This window comes from Aspergillus candidus, assembly GCF_002847045.1.
Source record: "Aspergillus candidus strain CBS 102.13 unplaced genomic scaffold BDW47scaffold_60, whole genome shotgun sequence".
NCBI classification, from domain to species: domain Eukaryota; kingdom Fungi; phylum Ascomycota; class Eurotiomycetes; order Eurotiales; family Aspergillaceae; genus Aspergillus; species Aspergillus candidus.
The window spans coordinates 102,018-119,241 of NW_020194065.1; the positions used below are offsets into that span (position 1 = coordinate 102,018).

The 17,224-nt window shown below is 53.2% G+C and overlaps 6 protein-coding genes across 6 annotated transcripts; 4 read left to right on the plus strand and 2 right to left on the minus strand.

The window, feature by feature from the left end:
• The first annotated feature begins 1,584 nt into the window (after positions 1 to 1,584).
• BDW47DRAFT_111941 (alpha/beta-hydrolase) lies at positions 1,585 to 5,077 on the plus strand. The gene is made up of 3 exons (XM_024814061.1): positions 1,585 to 1,781; positions 1,833 to 3,846; positions 3,919 to 5,077. The coding sequence occupies exons 2-3, from the start codon at positions 2,022 to 2,024 to the stop codon at positions 4,839 to 4,841; spliced, it is 2,748 nt and encodes a 915-aa protein (XP_024668612.1). The 5' UTR covers positions 1,585 to 1,781; positions 1,833 to 2,021; the 3' UTR covers positions 4,842 to 5,077.
• Positions 5,078 to 5,411: 334 nt separating this feature from the next.
• On the plus strand, positions 5,412 to 6,880 carry BDW47DRAFT_111942 (glutaredoxin). The gene is made up of 4 exons (XM_024814062.1): positions 5,412 to 5,618; positions 5,701 to 5,820; positions 5,891 to 6,329; positions 6,388 to 6,880. The coding sequence occupies exons 2-4, from the start codon at positions 5,746 to 5,748 to the stop codon at positions 6,696 to 6,698; spliced, it is 825 nt and encodes a 274-aa protein (XP_024668613.1). The 5' UTR covers positions 5,412 to 5,618; positions 5,701 to 5,745; the 3' UTR covers positions 6,699 to 6,880.
• Positions 6,881 to 7,310: 430 nt separating this feature from the next.
• On the plus strand, positions 7,311 to 8,826 carry BDW47DRAFT_111946 (60S ribosomal protein uL6). The gene is made up of 5 exons (XM_024814063.1): positions 7,311 to 7,426; positions 7,721 to 7,768; positions 7,935 to 8,190; positions 8,304 to 8,481; positions 8,535 to 8,826. The coding sequence occupies exons 1-5, from the start codon at positions 7,381 to 7,383 to the stop codon at positions 8,583 to 8,585; spliced, it is 579 nt and encodes a 192-aa protein (XP_024668614.1). The 5' UTR covers positions 7,311 to 7,380; the 3' UTR covers positions 8,586 to 8,826.
• Positions 8,827 to 9,158: 332 nt separating this feature from the next.
• BDW47DRAFT_111947 (triacylglycerol lipase family protein) lies at positions 9,159 to 11,434 on the plus strand. Its single transcript, XM_024814064.1, has 4 exons — positions 9,159 to 9,253; positions 9,319 to 9,449; positions 9,507 to 10,311; positions 10,365 to 11,434. The coding sequence occupies exons 1-4, from the start codon at positions 9,188 to 9,190 to the stop codon at positions 11,073 to 11,075; spliced, it is 1,713 nt and encodes a 570-aa protein (XP_024668615.1). The 5' UTR covers positions 9,159 to 9,187; the 3' UTR covers positions 11,076 to 11,434.
• A 73-nt stretch (positions 11,435 to 11,507) lies between these two features.
• Positions 11,508 to 14,399, minus strand: BDW47DRAFT_76191 (uncharacterized protein). Its single transcript, XM_024819787.1, has 3 exons — positions 14,077 to 14,399; positions 12,004 to 14,016; positions 11,508 to 11,916 (listed from the first exon to the last, which is right to left on the minus strand). Exons 1-3 carry the CDS (start codon positions 14,090 to 14,092, stop codon positions 11,777 to 11,779), a joined length of 2,169 nt encoding a protein of 722 aa, XP_024668616.1. The 5' UTR covers positions 14,093 to 14,399; the 3' UTR covers positions 11,508 to 11,776.
• Positions 14,400 to 14,559: 160 nt separating this feature from the next.
• On the minus strand, positions 14,560 to 16,875 carry BDW47DRAFT_134241 (uncharacterized protein). The gene has a single exon (XM_024818041.1). The coding sequence runs from the start codon at positions 16,768 to 16,770 to the stop codon at positions 15,004 to 15,006; it is 1,767 nt and encodes a 588-aa protein (XP_024668617.1). The 5' UTR covers positions 16,771 to 16,875; the 3' UTR covers positions 14,560 to 15,003.
• Between the last annotated feature and the right edge of the window lie 349 nt (positions 16,876 to 17,224).

Sequence of the window (17,224 nt, forward strand, 5' to 3'; positions counted from 1 at the left end):
GAGACTTGTCCATATTTATATTTCTGGCGGCTTCCTACTGATGAAGTGTCGGTAGCACATGGCTATATTCAGGTCTTACGGAGACATACATCGTGCCAGCAATAGTCTTGACCTGCATTATGGTGGGATCCCCCCGTATACTAATGCTCCTTCGATACGTATAACAACAAGCTGTCGCTCCAGGACTGTCACCCAAGGACGAAAGAAACGGACAATGCTTACACTGATATATATATTCTTTCGCTTCTTCATCGATTTCAACTTTGAGTTTTCACGGTTCGGGTGACCTCTCAGAGACTGAACTCGTGGTCTTCAAATATAACTCAAACACGTAATCAGACGGTCGATGCCACTTGTGTGTATGGCCCAGAATTCTTCGAAACACGGAGATATTGATGAAACAAAGCCCTACCTGAGAGCGCTCATTGGATGAGGGATCCATCAGTCTATGCCCTACCGATCGAATTGTAGTCGGTATTCCAACTTTTCCAGTTTTAGATAAAGCGGGTGGGTCGGCGTGGAATCGGATTCTGTCCCTGTTGTTCCTGATTGAGTCTGTCTACCATGATACCATTCTGTGGGTTCGAGTTTGTTACCTATCTAGGTAACATCAATTGTCGAGTCCATCCAGTGTACACACTCCAATGTTGTGAGCGACGCAATGTATCAATTGACCACAAGGACATCCTCGTGTCAACTCTTGCCACTCCCTTTTCCACGCAGATTGGTGATATACAGTCATGGGATTGTCATCTCGTCCCCGTGACCTAGTTTCGACTCCCAAAGCGAACGAACCTTGCCTCTGAAAGGCATCAAGGGCATGAAAGACAGATTGGTGTCGCCAAATCCCTGGTGGAAATTGGCATCGGAAGCTTGGATGTGTCCGTGCCGTGAGTAAGATTAATTCAACCTGAGTCCTTGGGATTTGGATCTGCGAACCGTGCGGAGGGAAGTTCTTGTCAGACTTTGGGTCTGAGATCGATGAGTGGATGCAAATGCAGAGAACCGCCAGACACTAAGGCAGGGAAGCCCACCGTGACCCATATCTGACCTACAGATCAAGCAATGACTGGCCCCTTTTGGACCCTTTCCTCTCTCTTTTTTTTTTTCGCTCTTCTGATTTCCTTCTTCTTTTTCATTGACTTTTTCACTGGCATCTGGGACTCCATGGTCGGAGGAGTCCAAGATGAAGATATATACTCCAGGTGGTTCGCGTATAAGACGACAGTACAGATGTGGATAGAGGATAATTGGAGACCGACTAAACCTCGGTAGTTTCAACGCAGCAGGTTAGATTCATGATGGATTCTGAACTTCCTATACTAGTGATTTCTGCTATTATCTCTTCCTATTTGATATTTCCTGTCTTTTCGCTCTCTTTGCCTTTTTAATTACACATTTTAAGGTCTTCGGAGGTTATTTAGTCTCTCCTCCTGCCCCTCATTCTATAGTCCTACTAACTATCTCTGTTTGACTGAGTAGGCCGATCTTGGATTAGAACCCTCCTTTTCTGTTCTCTTCCCTTTTTCGGTTTTATCCGTTTTATTTTATCCTATTTTATTCAATCAATCTTTCCCTCTTTTCGTTACGCTCTTTTAGTTCCTCCAAATGCGCGATCCCTTCCTACACGGACCACCCTCTTTTTTTCTCCCTGCCCCCCTCGTTCTTTTCTTCAGTTGAAATATTACCTGCAAGGGAGTTCCGTTCCATATCGCAAGGGGCTCAACAGGATTGGATCCTGGTTTCATTATTTTGCTTCTCTTAATTGGCACATGCAGAAAGCAACTCTCCCCCCCCCCCCCCGACCCTCTATAGATTAACCACCACTCAAGGACGACCGGGCCTGCAACCTCCCGATTTCCGCTCGCCCCCCTCCCTCAATCCTGACTGGACTGGACCATGCAAATGTCCAGTAAAGGCGCCTGCGCATACTGTCTGTGATTAATTGGATTCCGGCTGGAGCGCCAGCTTTTGCGACAGGGCTTGAGAATCCCACCCCCTTGTCAAGGGTTTTTTACCCCATGGATCACGCGGAGAGTTCGTCGGCGTCTAAGCTTGATGCCCCTTTCCAGGCATCTTCCGCCCTCCTGTCGCGTCGTCGCAAGGGAAACCCGTCCCGAAAACCCTCGATCAGTCCGGTGACCGACCAGGGCTCCCCCGAAGTGATATCCTCGTTAATCTCTTCGCTTTCGACCATCTCTGTTCCTCTCCAATCGCATTTTGACAGTGGCCCGCGCATTGATTCGGAAACCGACCCCACAACCCCCATCTATATCCCTCCCGAACCACATTCCATTCCCGACCAACAACGGCCACCGAGCGAGCATGGATTTGGCGTGACCTACACCACGACCCCAGTGGCGGTCGACTTCCCGCATAGTCCGTTTCTGCACCCCGACGATGCTGCGGCTGCCCCCATCATTCGCATGGCCCGGGCGCCGCCCTCTCCCAAGTCTCCCAAGTCGCCCAAATCGCCCAGATTCAAATCTGCCTTCTCGGCGCCCCCGTCCCCGGGAAGGCCGACGTCCAGGGGTTCCTACACCTCGTTCAAGGCGGGCTATGAAGACACCGCGTTTGGCATGATCTCGACGGAGCCAGGCCATCGCGCATCCACCGCCGCTAGTATCGCCTCGACAGGATCTAGGAAAAGCTTAAAAACCCCGCTGGGCCTGTTCAAAAAGCCATCGCGGGAATTTCTGTGCGGCAAAGATAAAGAGTCGGAAAAACTACGGAAGTCGAATAGCTACAACGATAGCCTGAGGCAGAACATGCCGCGGAACCGCGCGAGTTTGCGCTCCATGCACTCCATGGCGAACGTGGCAGAGGAAGGACGGCAAACTTACTCCACGGACTCATCGAGACAGCCTCCGCCTAGCTCACCTAACAGAGAGCGCTCTTCGTTCCAAAGCTTATGCGACAGTGCGCCAAGCACCCCCGGGGGTGTTGGAAGTGGGAGGGCTATCCCCGCACGTGAATCATCGTTGCGACACAGCTTTTCTTCCAGCTCCAGGCAACGCAAAGGCTCCCGTCATGGTCGACTACCGTCGGGAGGCAGCAACAGGGAGGCCAAAGTTGATAGCGGGATAGCTGGCGTCGGAAGTGAAGCTGAACAGGTGACGAAGAGGATCCAAGAACTGAAAAATCAACAGCAGAAAATCAAGACCGAGCTGGAAATGGACGATAGTCCTGAAATATCCACAAAGCACCTCCCATCCCCGAAACCGGTTCGACCGCCGCAAAACCCCAGCGGTGTTGGTGCTGGCGTCGGTCCAGCCGAAGCGCGACGGAATCGCTCATACACATTCGACGAGAGCGCTCCAGCGCCAGCAGTAATGACTGGTAAATGCAGATCCATGACGAAAACTAGCTCCCCACTTGTCTCGAAACCAGCCAACGTGCCGTTTGCGACGAGGGGTTCCTTTGATAAATGCGACCAGGCTAGCATGATTCGCGCCCGACAATCCGTGGAGTCATCTACACCTCCACGAAACCACAGACGCTCGCCCTCTGGACCAACTCCCACCGGTCAGAGTGTGGCTGGGGATTATCGCCCGTCGAGCGCCGATTCCATCGACCACTTGGTGTTCGACTACATACAATCTCCCAAACTGACTCAACGTGTCCCCCATCCCACGACGGGCCGTACAATCGCATTCTCCGAGGTGGGAGATCCTAGGGGGCACGTAGTTCTGTGCTGCCTTGGAATGGGATTAACCAGATATTTGATGGCTTTTTACGACGAACTGGCGCGTTCCCTCAAGCTTCGAATGATCACTTTGGATCGCCCTGGCGTTGGTGAGAGTGGGCCTTGTGTGGATGAGTCGGGGAACCCTCTCAGTTGGCCAGGTAAGAACCCTTTTTCCTTTCTTCTCCCCCCCTTCTCTTTGGTACATCCTCCGAATTGACTAACTGGGACAGACGATGTTGCTATCGTATGTAATTATCTCAAAGTAACTAAATTTTCGATCTTGGCGCACTCGGCTGGTGCCATTTACGCGTTGGCAACGGCTTTGAGGATCCCACAGCATATCCGGGGCCGTATCCATCTCCTTGCGCCTTGGATCCCTCCGTCGCAGCTGTCGAGCATTGGCTCGCAGAAATCTCCCGCCCCTACCAATGCCGTGCCATACTCCCAGCGAATTCTCCGTGCGCTACCGACCTCTTTCTTAAAGGTAGCCAATTCCAGCTTCATGAGCGCGACGAGCGCAAGTATAACGACCAGTCTTCCCAAATCGCCCCGGCGATCAAAGCGAAAAGGGGCCGCGAAGGATGCCTCTGCCTCGGCGGCTCCCGACGTCAATGGACCCCAGAAACTCCAGTCGAAGATCCATCAACAAGGCGCCGACCTCCAGGCCCTACAAAATGTCCGAACCCCAAATATACCCAACGAGGCCCGCGACAAGGAAGATGAAGCCTTCGGGCAGAATACGGGGGTCTCCGACGAGCGTGAGCGCCAATCCGATTATGACAATCGTCTGACGCACAAGATCTGGGAACTAGCTACCAGCAATGCCAACCCGGCAGTTGACTTGCTCGTGTGCTTGGAACGTCACCAGCCGATTGGCTTCCGTTACGTGGATATCACCCGAAACGTTGTCATCCACCATGGGAGCAGGGATACCCGTGTCCCGGTGGACAACGTCCGATGGCTTGGCCAAACCATGCGACGCTGTGAGGTCCGGGTTCTCGAGGACGAGGGACACGGATTGATGGCATCTGCGTCCGTGATGGGCAATGTGATGATGGAAATCGCCAAGGAATGGGAAGACTGGATGATTGTCGTCCAGGGCAGGCGCCGGGGGACTACCGGGATGCGACCCGGCCTTATGATTCAAACATAGGGACAACCGCATAACCTTGGACTTGATACAGAATGGCAGGTTGCGCAGACGCTGTGCTCCACCGCTGCTGGTTCTGCGGATTCTTACTCTTATTTCTTCCGGGGAAGTCTGGCATGGATTCGATGCCATGGGCAGTGGCTCCAAGTAAGACACATGGACCTTGGGCTAGATCATGCCTTGAATCATGTGAAAACTCCCTCGTTTATCAGTGTCATTTCATTTTAGCAATACCCGATTAGAGCAACTTTTTTTCCTAGTATAATCCATAATCAAGATCTTTTTTTTATCTGTCTCTCGGCACTAGAGTAGTTGATCTGGCGTGACTGAACCTAGGAAGGATATTCAACAGCTGAGGTTGTATACCCTTGGTAGAAGTAGACATCAGTATATCCCATCTCCATAGTTGACTTGGCAGGAGTAAATCAATCCATGGCGTAACCAATTACGGAGCAAACCTCCTGGCCGAGCTAGGCGCGCACACGCGGGCCGCTCCTTTCAGGATCATTGGCTCCCCGGGTGTGTCCAGTGTCCACCCCCACGCGCGACCATCATTCAATCAATGATTCAATCTCCCTCCGACCTTTAAGAGCGGGAGTACCGCTGAGGCATCACGACGGTTGTCTATATATATAATACATATATATGATTACTTGCTTTCTTGTTTCGTATCCTGATTTCGCCTTTGCGCAATCCATGTTCGGCTGTGATTGGTGTTCCGCTTGCGCCGATGATCTGTCGACCCCACGAGGCTGCGACTTCGATGCGTGAAACAACCAGGTAGGTAATGTGTTTTGGGCCCAAGCGTGCATGGTATATAAGGAGGGACGACGCACTCTAACCGTTGAGTTTGGTTCGCTAGGAAATCTGACCACTATACACCGTCCTCGGCAAATACCCGTTCATCATGCTGTCCCAACGGCGCATGAGGCTGCTGGCCGTCGTCGTCTTTACGTTGATCGTGATCGCGTTGTATTACTCGGTGAGCCAGCCCCCTCGTTTGGATATGTCGTCGAAACCAGCCGCCTAACGTGATCGGTCCGCACTCTCAGAGAGACAGCCACCAGGAGCAGAACCAGAGGTTTTACAAGTCCACTGTGGCCGCCATCGAGGCGCAAAAGGAGGCAGCGCAGTTGGAGAAGACAGCCGCGAAACAGCAACCGGCGCACAGAAAGCCCGCTGAAAAGCCGCCGCCGATCGATGACGATACGATGAGACCTGCGACGCCTAAGAACCCGGATGATACCGAGGAGATCTCCATCGCGGGGAGAACGAAGATTACTGTTCCCAAGAATCGCAACGACCCGGTACAGCAAGGATCGGAGTCGCCTAGTAATACTCAGGCGGATGACAAGATTTCTCAGGCGGACGACAAGACACCTCAGGCGGACGACAAGACTCCTCAGGCGGACGATACTCCCAAGACGGACGACGCGCCTGGAGAGAGCGACGCGAAGACCGAGCTCAATTCTATTTTGAAGCGAGCACCCAGTACGTCACGTCCCCGTCGCATTATTACTCTAGACCGCTAACAATGCAATCTACGCAGTTATCATCTTTTCCAAATCCTATTGTCCGTTTAGCGCACGCGCCAAATTCCTTCTCCTGAACAGATATTCGATTGTGCCCGCGCCGTTCGTGGTGGAGCTTGACAAACACCCGCTAGGACCACAACTGCAGACTATCGTGGCCGAAAAGACCGGTCGCCGCACTGTCCCTAATGTGCTGGTTAACGGGAAGAGCATCGGGGGCGGCGACGATGTGACTGCGCTCGACGAGAGCGACGAGTTGGTAACCACGCTGAAGGATTTGGGTGGGAAGTGGATCCAGGAGGTCAATCGACAGGGAGCAGGGCCTTGATCTCTCGAAGCCAGTTGGAGTCGTAGGCTCCCTTCGAAACTTACTTACCACTGATGGATAGTCGGCGTTTTAATTTCTTTCGATTCTAGGTAGTTGAGCTTTGCTTGTGTATATATTATACCTGAGGGGTTGGGTAGATAAGCACGATTAGTTGGATATATATGAAGGGTCTATATTTTCCTTCTTCTTCTTCTTCTTCTTCTCCTTCTCTTCCTCTTCCTTTTTGTTTCTTTCTGCCCATGTCTCATTCATATTTGTATAGACATCTTGACTGCAACAGTCACGTGGTCCGATCGTGGTGCCAAGACCTTCGAGGAAGAGACGATGATAAGCCTGGAGTGGACAGACACTTCCTTTCTGGAGATGCAATATTCGATCGGCTCAAAAGAACAATTCCGCAAGTCTTCCCAATTTGTAACTCTGTAGTATAAGTTTATGTCATTTCATAATAAAACAAACCATACTCCGAACCAATGACGCTAAACCCAATCGGTGCCAACCCTAGGCGGACAACGCTAACCCAATACGTCGCTAAGCGACGCACAACCGGCGGGTTTCGCTCCACCACCGGAGCGGAACAGACAAGACTGGCTTTTGACGAATTTCGTTCCCTTTGAACGACCGACCGCACGACGACATCGACAATCTTCCCCTCGGACAATCCACAGCCCACGCAGTCAAGATGCGGTACATTCACTCCGAGGAACGGCTGCCCATCCCCGACAATGGTGAGCTTTCATCCGATTTAACTTCCTGGTCTTTTGAGATGGTGGCCTCGTGGTGGTTGATTTGGTGGTGATCCGGCGCGACCGCACGATGGACGTTATGGAGAGGGTGATATGGGGTTTACGAGACGTCGCGCCTGGTGCAGGATCGATTGCTTGAAGGAATGAGAGCGCTGGGTGGAAAAATCAGAAAAAAGAGGGGGAAAGCAGGGAGCGCATTGGGGAGAGGCCATTGTCAATGGGCTATGTTGAATATGCTTCGACAGGACTTCATGCTGATTCGAATTTTGCTCCTAGTGAACGTTCACATTCGCTCGCGGATTGTTACCGTCGAGGGCCCCCGAGGTATGCAACACCCTCCACCTTTTTTTTTTGTCTGTTAGAGGACAGACAAAAAAATTTCCAAACCCTGGGCATGACTTGGCTACGGACAACGAAGAGTGTCCGGCTATCGTCTGTTCGGCTCGTTATTCGGCATCATGTAACTAACATGGATTGTCCTCGACTCTAGGCAAGCTTGTCAAGGACCTTTCTCACATCGCCGTCACCTTCGGCCGCCCTGAGAAGAATGTCATCTCCATCGAGTTGCACCACGGTGCTCGCAAGGGCGTTGCCACCCTGCGTACCGTCCGCACCCTCATCAACAACCTGATCATCGGTGTCACCCGCGGCTTCCTCTACAAGATGCGCTACGTCTACGCGCATTTCCCCATCAACGTCAACCTTGAGAAGAACGCCGAGACCGGTCTTACCGAGATTGAGATCAGGTAAGCCGGAAGCACCATTTTACGAGGGACTGGAAATTACGTTTTTTTTTCTCGGGAAGCGTGGTTGTGGACCTATTATTTGTTCGAGGTTACTGATGGATGAATTTTGATAGGAACTTCCTGGGCGAGAAGTACGTCCGTCGTCTGACTGCTCAGCCCGGCGTTGAGATCGCCACCTCCCCCAACGTCAAGGATGAGCTCCAGCTCTCCGGTAACTCCCTGGAGAACGTCTCCCAGAGTGCCGCCGATATCCAGCAGATCTGCCGAGTCCGTAACAAGGATATCCGAAAGGTGAGATCATCCGCATTCGAGGGGCATTAACAATCGCTAACAATATATTTCAGTTCCTGGACGGTCTGTACGTGTCTGAGCGAACTAACATCATTGAGGAATAAACGGTTTCTGGGATTGCGTCTGGTGGGTAGCTAGGATGTCAGGGGAATATAATCTTGACCTCTTTGCATTAGGAAAACAATGCGAAGTTCAACCTAAAACAAAAAAGAATCAGAGAACCATGAAATTCAATGCCCCTTCACGCGTCTACGGGTTTGGCATGGTGTTTTCGCCAAGGGACATGGACTGTAGGAAACCAAAAATCCGGCTTCTATGAATTTACTTTTTTCTTCTTCATATGAACATATTTCCATTTTGATGGTAAGAAGATTTGACTAGGGGGATCGTAGAGCCGAGTATATAAGGGATCGTCCAACCTTATCGTCAGATTTCCCCTACGGGAAGTATATGCAAGATCGGATTCCAGGGCTCTGATCTCCGCCTTTGCTTTGATCTACTGAGTCTGACAGTGGTCAGATCATTTATTGATGATTACTGGTATTTATGGAGTAGTCATAGTGGCACGGAGTAGTCAGGTACGATGAGATCGGAATTATATCATTGTTGCGGGAGCATGTGATCATGCCGTCCCCTCCAAAAGAAACCTCCCTTGTGATTGTTCCTTTCTGCATCATCATCTCTCTCCTATCAATCAGAATACAAGATGCCCCTCGGGGTAATTGCCAGGTTCTTCACTATATTAGTGAGGATATTGCAATTCTTCAAAGATGTATGCCCATCCCCATCGTTAGTAGGCTCCTTAAAATGGCACGGTTACTGACAACGTTACACTAGGCACTACTGTCATGGTGGAGGTCAGCATCTCCTCAATCCCAACTATTGCGCAAAATATCTACAGCCCAATCGTTTGAGGAGTGGAACGATGCTGCGGTTGACTTGGATGAACTCCTGGGCGCCAATCTATGGTGAGTGGACAGACTACGACCGGGACTCCGACGAATACTAGAGCTGAACATATCTAGGCGGCAGGACCCCACGAGTCCTCACTATGACTATCTCCTCATCCTAGGAAGGATGCAGGCTATCATGAACGCCCGAGAAAATGACGACATCTTGACACTGACCAGCCTGCTCCGATCGGGTCTGGTCCGCAACCTCGGCAACATAACAGCCATCCATCTCTTTCTTCATTCGTACGCAGGGACGAAGCATCTGGTGGACGACTATATCACTCAGGTGGCACTCTCCATTCAATATGTTTCAGCCCTGCCGGCGGTCCCGGGTTACGATACTGGCTTTACCGCGCAGTCAAAGCTGGAGCTATTGCACGATACGCGCCAGGCGTTTGGAAGAACGACATTGCTCTTACAAGGCGGGTCGATCTTCGGGCTATGTCACCTCGGCGTGGTGAAGACCCTCCACCTCCAGGGCGTCTTGCCTCGCATCATCACCGGTACGGCAACGGGTGCGCTTATCGCCGCGCTGGTCGGTGTACATACCGAGGCTGAACTGTTGACATTCCTCGACAGCGATGCCATAGACTTGACTGCGTTTGACCGTGTTCGTAAGAGAGACAGCAACCCCCGGTTGCCATTCGGTCTAGGAAGCACTTGGCTGGGGGTGTTGAGTCGACGAGTCAACCGGTTTATGTCTCGCGGCCACTTTCTCGACATCGGGGTGCTTGCGGAGTGCGTGCGGGCCAATATTGGAGATATCACGTTCGAAGAAGCGTTCGCTCGCTCGAAGCGTGTTCTCAACATCACTGTCGCGACGTCAAACACGGGCGGGACGCCGGATTTGTTAAACTACTTGACCGCTCCCAACGTAGTACGTGCCAATCTCCAACCTCCATCCAACTTCTCAGGGCTAACCATGCGCAGTTGATCTGGTCTGCGGCCGTGGCGTCAAATGCGTCATCCTCATCACTATACCAGTCGGTCCCGATCTACTGCAAGGACGAGTCAGGCAAAATCGTCCCCTGGTGGGACGACCAAGGCGCAGCCTCCAAGGCAGCACGGCGCACTCGTCGATACAAAGCCGGAGAATCACCGCTAGCGCGGATCGCAGAGCTGTTCAACGTCAACCACTTCATCGTCTCCCAAGCCCGACCCTATCTCATCCCGTTCTTCCGCTCCGAGATGCACCTCCTCGACCGGCGTCCAACAGGCCGGTTCACCGTAACGCGCGCTATCAAAGGCCTCGTCGCATCGGAAATTCGCCACCGACTGCGCCAATTGGACTACCTCGGTTACCTTCCGCAAGTCCTCGCGCGGCTCCTCATCGAGGAGACCATCCCAGGTCCCAGCCTGACCCTCGTCCCGGATCTCTCAATAATGGACTTCACCAAGCTCCTGGAGAACCCCACTAAAGAGAACCTGAAGCACTGGATCCAAAAGGGCGAGCAGGGAGTGTGGCCTGCGCTCAGTGCGCTGAGGGTTCGGTGTGCCATTGAGTTCGAGCTCGATAAGCATTATCGGTATGTGCGACGACGATGTCGACCGGCTGAGAGTCCTGTGTCTCCTGTTTTGCATAGTCCTTTCTTGCAGGGGTCTGGACATTTTGAGCCGGTGGATACGGCAGATACCAGGTGATCAACTTGAGTGGTAGACGATGCCAACCGTCTCCAACGGTATGAGCGGTAGGGCAAGTTTGATGCTACATACGAACTCAAGGAGTATCGAATGTTCGGTTTTTGAAATATCCTAGACGATCCTAACATCTCTCTGAATATCAGGGAACAGCTTATCTATGGAAGATTAGATCACCCTTGATTTCGATCAGAAACGAAGGCATCATGGAAGCCATTTAGTACATCCATCTGTTTTGATATACATCGAAATCAATACCTGGCTCACCCCACCAACAAAACTCTTACTACCAAAGAAAGAACGAAATAAGTCAATAGGTCAATAAAGATACACATTATCAATATAAAGTCATGTGTCAAAATACTCTACATAATCAATAAGAATAGTAGAAGTCAAATCATAAATATAGCTCCCCCTCCGCCTCAAACAATATCAAAACGAACCATGCACGGATACATTCAAAACCACAACAATAGGTATAATATAATATCCAACAAATCCCACCTTGCATATAAATCAAATATTACAACCCCCTCCCCACCCCCCATCAACCCACAAATCAAATCAGATCAAATTCAAATAGGAATCCCCTCGGACCACCAAGTCACCGGATCAAAGACAAGTTTCTGCTGCTGTTGCTGCTGCTGCTGATGTTGTTTATTTTGTTGTTCTTTTTTTTTCCAGCCAAATTTTTTTCGAGTTAGCTAGTTGATCGAGGTCGACGGTCGAGGAGGATCATTATTACCCGACTGGGGACGGGAGTGGCGGCCGTGAAGCGAGTGCGAGCGCCACGAGTGAGGGCGTTTCTTGTCTGATTCGGACGGGACGTATTCCAGGGGTGGGACTGGTTGTGTTATTAATATTTTTCTCCTTTGAAAAAAGGGGAATATGGGGGATATATGAAGGGGGAAAGGGATGGGGAGATACGTACTACTGAATGCGTAACCGTCGGCGGCACCCTCCTTGTTCTGCGGGTCGATTTCCACTCGGATAGCCACGTCCAGACCACCGGGCATGACGCCGTCGGAGCCAAACCCGTCCGCGGCGGAGTTCTCCGCCCCGGCGGTGGCTTCGCCGTTGTGAAGCGGCGAGTGGCCGTCCTTGGGGATCTGGTCGATGGTGCCGCCTTCGAGACCGGTGGGGCCGTCGCCGTTGGTGAACGGGATGTCGACTTCCGTCAAGCAGGCGTAGTTGCGGGACGGCATGGTGACCTTGTTCCAATTGGCGCTCTTCTCGATGCCCCCGGGCTGGCGATCGAACATGTTCATCATGGTCTCGTCGGTGTCGTGGTCGAGGTGGTGGATCTTGTTGCGGCGGGCGAGCAGGTTGGCGACGGCCTTGGGGGGCGGCTTGTTGGTGATGGCGGAGCTGACGACGTTGATCATGTAGCGGGGGTCGTGGCGGGACTGGATGCCCAGCTTGGGGTTGGAGTAGAAGCGGCCGATGGCGGCGAGGTGAACGTCGCCGCCGAGGAAGGTGACGCGGGCGGAGTGGGTCTTGGAGAAGTCCTGCAGACGCTGGATGAAGAGGCGGCGTTCGCGCTTGTGCTGGCGGGCGGTGTAGTGGTCGTCGAGGTCGTCGAGGAGATCGACCTGGCCGTCGAACTGGTTGAAGAGGCCGCCGGCGAAGCCGAAACGCTTGTTGAGGAGCCGGATGGGCGCGATGACGGGCGAGCTGAGGATGTTCTCCAGCCAGGCGAGACGCGGGTAGGCGATGGGGACGCCGAGGAGGACGATCAGGTGCTTGATGTCGCCGTTGGCGGCGGCGACCTCCTGCTCGAGTCGGTTGAAGATGAGGTCGTAGGTGTCGTTGTAGTTGACTTGGTGGCGGGTGCGCTCGGTGCGGGCGTCGACGCCGACGAAGGCGATGCGCTTGCCGAGGCGCATGTACAGGTTGCGACTCTTCTCCTCGACGTAGGGGCCGGGACGCTTGCCGACGATCCAGCTGTCGTCCTCGGGCTGGTTCTCGAGGACGTAGGTGTTTTCGAGCTGGCGCGGGTCGGCGCCGGCGGTGCCGTTGACGGCCTGCATGGTCTGGGGCGCGTCGGTGGTGTAGGTGGAGAGCGGGGGCGCGATGTGGTGCTGGAAGAGGCAGTAGTACTTGAAGGCGACGCCGCCGATGCCGCGGAAGACGGAGCAGCGCATGAAGTGGTCGGTGTAGGAGCCGAAGCCGTCGATGATGTCGTGGTCGTCCCAGATGTTGATCTGGGGGATGCGGCCGTTGGCCTCCTTGAAGGGCTCGGTGGAGTACCAGCGGATGTAGTTGGCGTAGTAGTACTCGTCGCAGCGCTCGCGCATGGAGTTGTCGAAGTTGTGGGCGCGACGCTTGTGGGGGTTGCCGATGGCGGTCCATTCGGCCAGGGGGCCGTCGACGCGGATGCCGTCGTTGTAGATCTGATCGCCGCCGCCGATCATGACATGGAAGGGTTTTTGGGCGTGAACGCGCAGGACATCGTTCCACAGGTTGGGGCCGAGCCAGGCGTCCATGTCGGTGCCGACGGAGAAGCCATTGCAGGAGTGGAACATCATGCGCATGGACTGGTTGACGGAGGGGACGACAAAGTCCCAGGAGGCGCGGCCGAGGTCGCCCTGAGTGTAGTGGAAGCCATCGATGGCGTACTCCCAGCGAGCCTCGTAGGAGTCCAGGGGGAGGGCGAGGGAGAAGCGCCAGAAGGCCTTCTCGGGATCTTCGTAGAGGCGCAAACCGTCGATGGGGGAGCCGTGGTTGCCATAGAGGGGCGCATCGGCCGAGGCGTCGGGGGCGGCTGGGCCAGCCTTGCGCAAAACAAGCCGCGGCTGAGGGCAGTTGGGTTTGGTCACGATCAGCACACTACCACGCCAGGTGGACTCGGAGGAATTGATGTCCATGTTTTTGAAGTTGAGCAAGGGCCCGCAGATGACATCGATCTGGGGATTGCCCATGGGGGGTTGGCCATTGGGGGGGTCTATGCGATCCGTCAATTAGTAGGAGGTAGAAGGCAGGCGGTCGAAAAACCGAGGCCTACCGTATGGTTGGGCCATGATGATACGATCTATGGCCTGTTGCTCGTGAAGAAACTATCCAAAAAGAAGGAGTATAATCGAATCGACCAAGGATGGTGGGGAGGCGTATATATAGACGGAATGAAATCACAACAAAAGGGGTATCAATGCACGCAGGGAGAAGATGAAGGGATTGAGTATATTCCTCAAATAATGGTACTAATATGAAACGAAGAAGAACAAGACTAAGAGAAGGAGAGGCGGAGCAAAAGGATGGTGTAGAGAATTAAAGACAAGTAGAGTTTTCGACCCAGAGCCAGAGGGAGGTTAAGAGGGGAGAATCATAATAGAACGAACATAATCCAGATAATAAGCATTATAAGGCTACCCAGACTGCTGGCCAAGAAGTCACTAAGAACTAGTCAGAATAACCAAGTAATAATCAACCACCTTGGGATTGAGTAAGGGTACTTGGGTTTTGCTGATCGTAATCTGGTATGTGGCTGCCTGGTCTTGCAGGCATCTTTCTTTCTTTCTTTTCTTTGATATAACTTCATTCTTGACTTCATTCTTGATTCTTTCTTGACTTCATTCTTGATTCTTTCTGGATTCTTTCTGGACCTCTTGGACTTCATCTGGATCTTCTTTCTGAATCCTTCTCGGTCTTGATTCTCTTTCTTTCCCCGTTACGAATCACTCTCCTATTCACCATCTGATCTCAGGGGTATGACCATGATCTTCACTCCAGTGATGGACACTCCAAGTGGATCCATCTCCCCATATTCATCATCCCATACCATCCCTGATAACATCCATCAAACCACAAAGGACCATATTGAAATGTACTCTCACAGAAATAAAGGATCCATAATCCCAACTCAAACATCCAGTTGATGAAGAAAAAAAAAAACAAACATGAAAATGAAGAAGAGACGATCGAGAATCCACACTTAATCAAAAGCCGGGCTAGGAAGAAGACAACGAACCGGTGGCGCCTGAGCCCCCGATGCCAAACTCCAGTCGTCATGCAAATATCCCATCGGGCTGACATTAGCAAACACATCCACCGGTGCGCGATCAATCCCCACCCCAAGCTCCAACAGCATCCTGCCAAACTCTCCTCGATTCTCCGCCGTGTCCAACTCGGGCTGCGCGTCTACGAGATCCGCCGCGCGACGAAGGAGTAGGGACAGTGGGATTCGGTCGTACTCAGTCACAACCGACCCCTCCTTGAATCCCTCCGTCGCAGGCGCCACAATTCCCGGCGACATGGGGCTCCATGGCCGTGCGCCCGCCTCCAGGCTGCTGGGAAGTGGCCGGGGAGATGGAGTCCGGGGATGGTCCGTGGGGAACGTGGACTCCAAAACTTGGCGACTGGCCTCGGACCGATCCCTCATCTCTTCGAACGCCTCCGCCGCCACCGCCTCGGGAGAGCTCTCTGTCTCGGGGATCGTGAACAGTTCCTCCAGTCGGCCTTCGGTCCGCTTCCGCTTCAGGGTCCGGTCCTCGCTGCGGAGCCGGTCGCACGTCTCCAGCCCCGGAGCCCGCCACGGCCGTCCCGCCAGGCTGCCGTCGTGCATGGACTTCTCATAGTTGTACAGATCGTTGATGTACTTGTTCACCTCCGACTTGCGCTTGTATCCGCCCGTCGACAGGTCCCTACTGGATGCAAACCACGCCCGGAACGACGCCCGCTGCAGCACCATGCGGAGCTCCTCCACGTAATGGGTGATCTCCTGCTTGAGCATGTCCATCGCGTCGTGCTGCTCTTCGAAGATCACCTCGGCAAAGTCCAGCAGCCACTGGCACAGTGAAATCGCAATGACGATCTCCATCCCGGGGTCGTCCTCCCCACACAGCGCCACGCAGAACGGGCTCGAGCTGAGCACCCCGATCCCCACGTGCACCTCGTCGCGAAAGCTGGACTGCAGCAGCAGGAGCAGGTCCGGCACGCTGAGCTGGTACATGTCGAGCCCGTCGTCCCACACCGTCCACAGATCGTCGATGTTCTCCGTAATGTAGTCAAAATGGCGCGCAACGAAGATTCGTTCCGTGCAGTCGAACCCCACGACGTAGTGTCGGCTCCGGACCGTCGTGTCATGATCCGGGATGGGGAGCGCGCAGATCAAGAATCGCGCCTCATTCCCGCCATCGCCAGAGAACAGGGTCTTAGGATTCAGAAGCTCGCGGTAGGAAATGCGCCGGCAGTCCATACCATCGTACAGATACATACCGTTCCGCCTGCACCAGGTGTCTTTGTCTTTTTCCACGGCCCGCACGTACAAGTGGTAGTCGACGATCTTTGACGGGTGACTGATGACGCACGTTGGGTCGTCGGCCGTCTTGGTCTTCTTGCTCGCCGGTCCGTCGGGGCCTTCATCGGAGGCTGCAGACGCCGTATCGGACCAGGAGGACGCAGACATCTCCTCCGGATGGTCGACCACGTCGAACGCTGTGGATTCCGTATCAGACCAGGGTGGAGCGGACGGTGCAGCGTCAGGCGAGCCCCCCGGATCGTCACCCCCGTCGAGTTGGTCCGGCAATTCTTCTAGCTCATCCACCATGTCTCTCTGGACGAACAAGCGGGTCATCACAAAGTGTTCGTCTTCGGGAACCTGGGGACTAAGGTCTTGGTAGATCTGTGACAGGCTCCTCCTCATTTTGAACATGGGAGGCGGGCTCTGCCCTTCCTCGGAGAAGTCCACCATATCCGACATGCTGCGGCGGTCAGATGTGATGGAAACTGCGTGGTATGCAGAGGTTCAGGCGAGTTGTAAAGATGGCGAGGTGTGAGAAATGTAGCGAGTATGGCAGCTGAGAATGCAGGATGATGAAGAGGATGAGAGAAGAAGAGAAAAGAGAAAGCAAGTATCAACAACAGCAGGAAGAAAAGCTGTTCTAAACCAACAGCAACAACGCGGCATGACATGAGCAGTTATTGTGCTCTCCTAGGTTCACTCGCCTCAAATTCAGCAAACCTGGCTTCATGTCTACTCTACGGTCTACAACTAAGGCTTCACACCACTCCAACCCATCCATCTATTCTTGATATCAAAACACGACGACTGAGAATCCGGGGTAGACCCATGCGATGCAGTGCGTTGAGCGATGAACCGCGGGTCGACTTACGAAGCATAACCTTCTAGAAGAGCAGATTTGGACGTGTTTTGT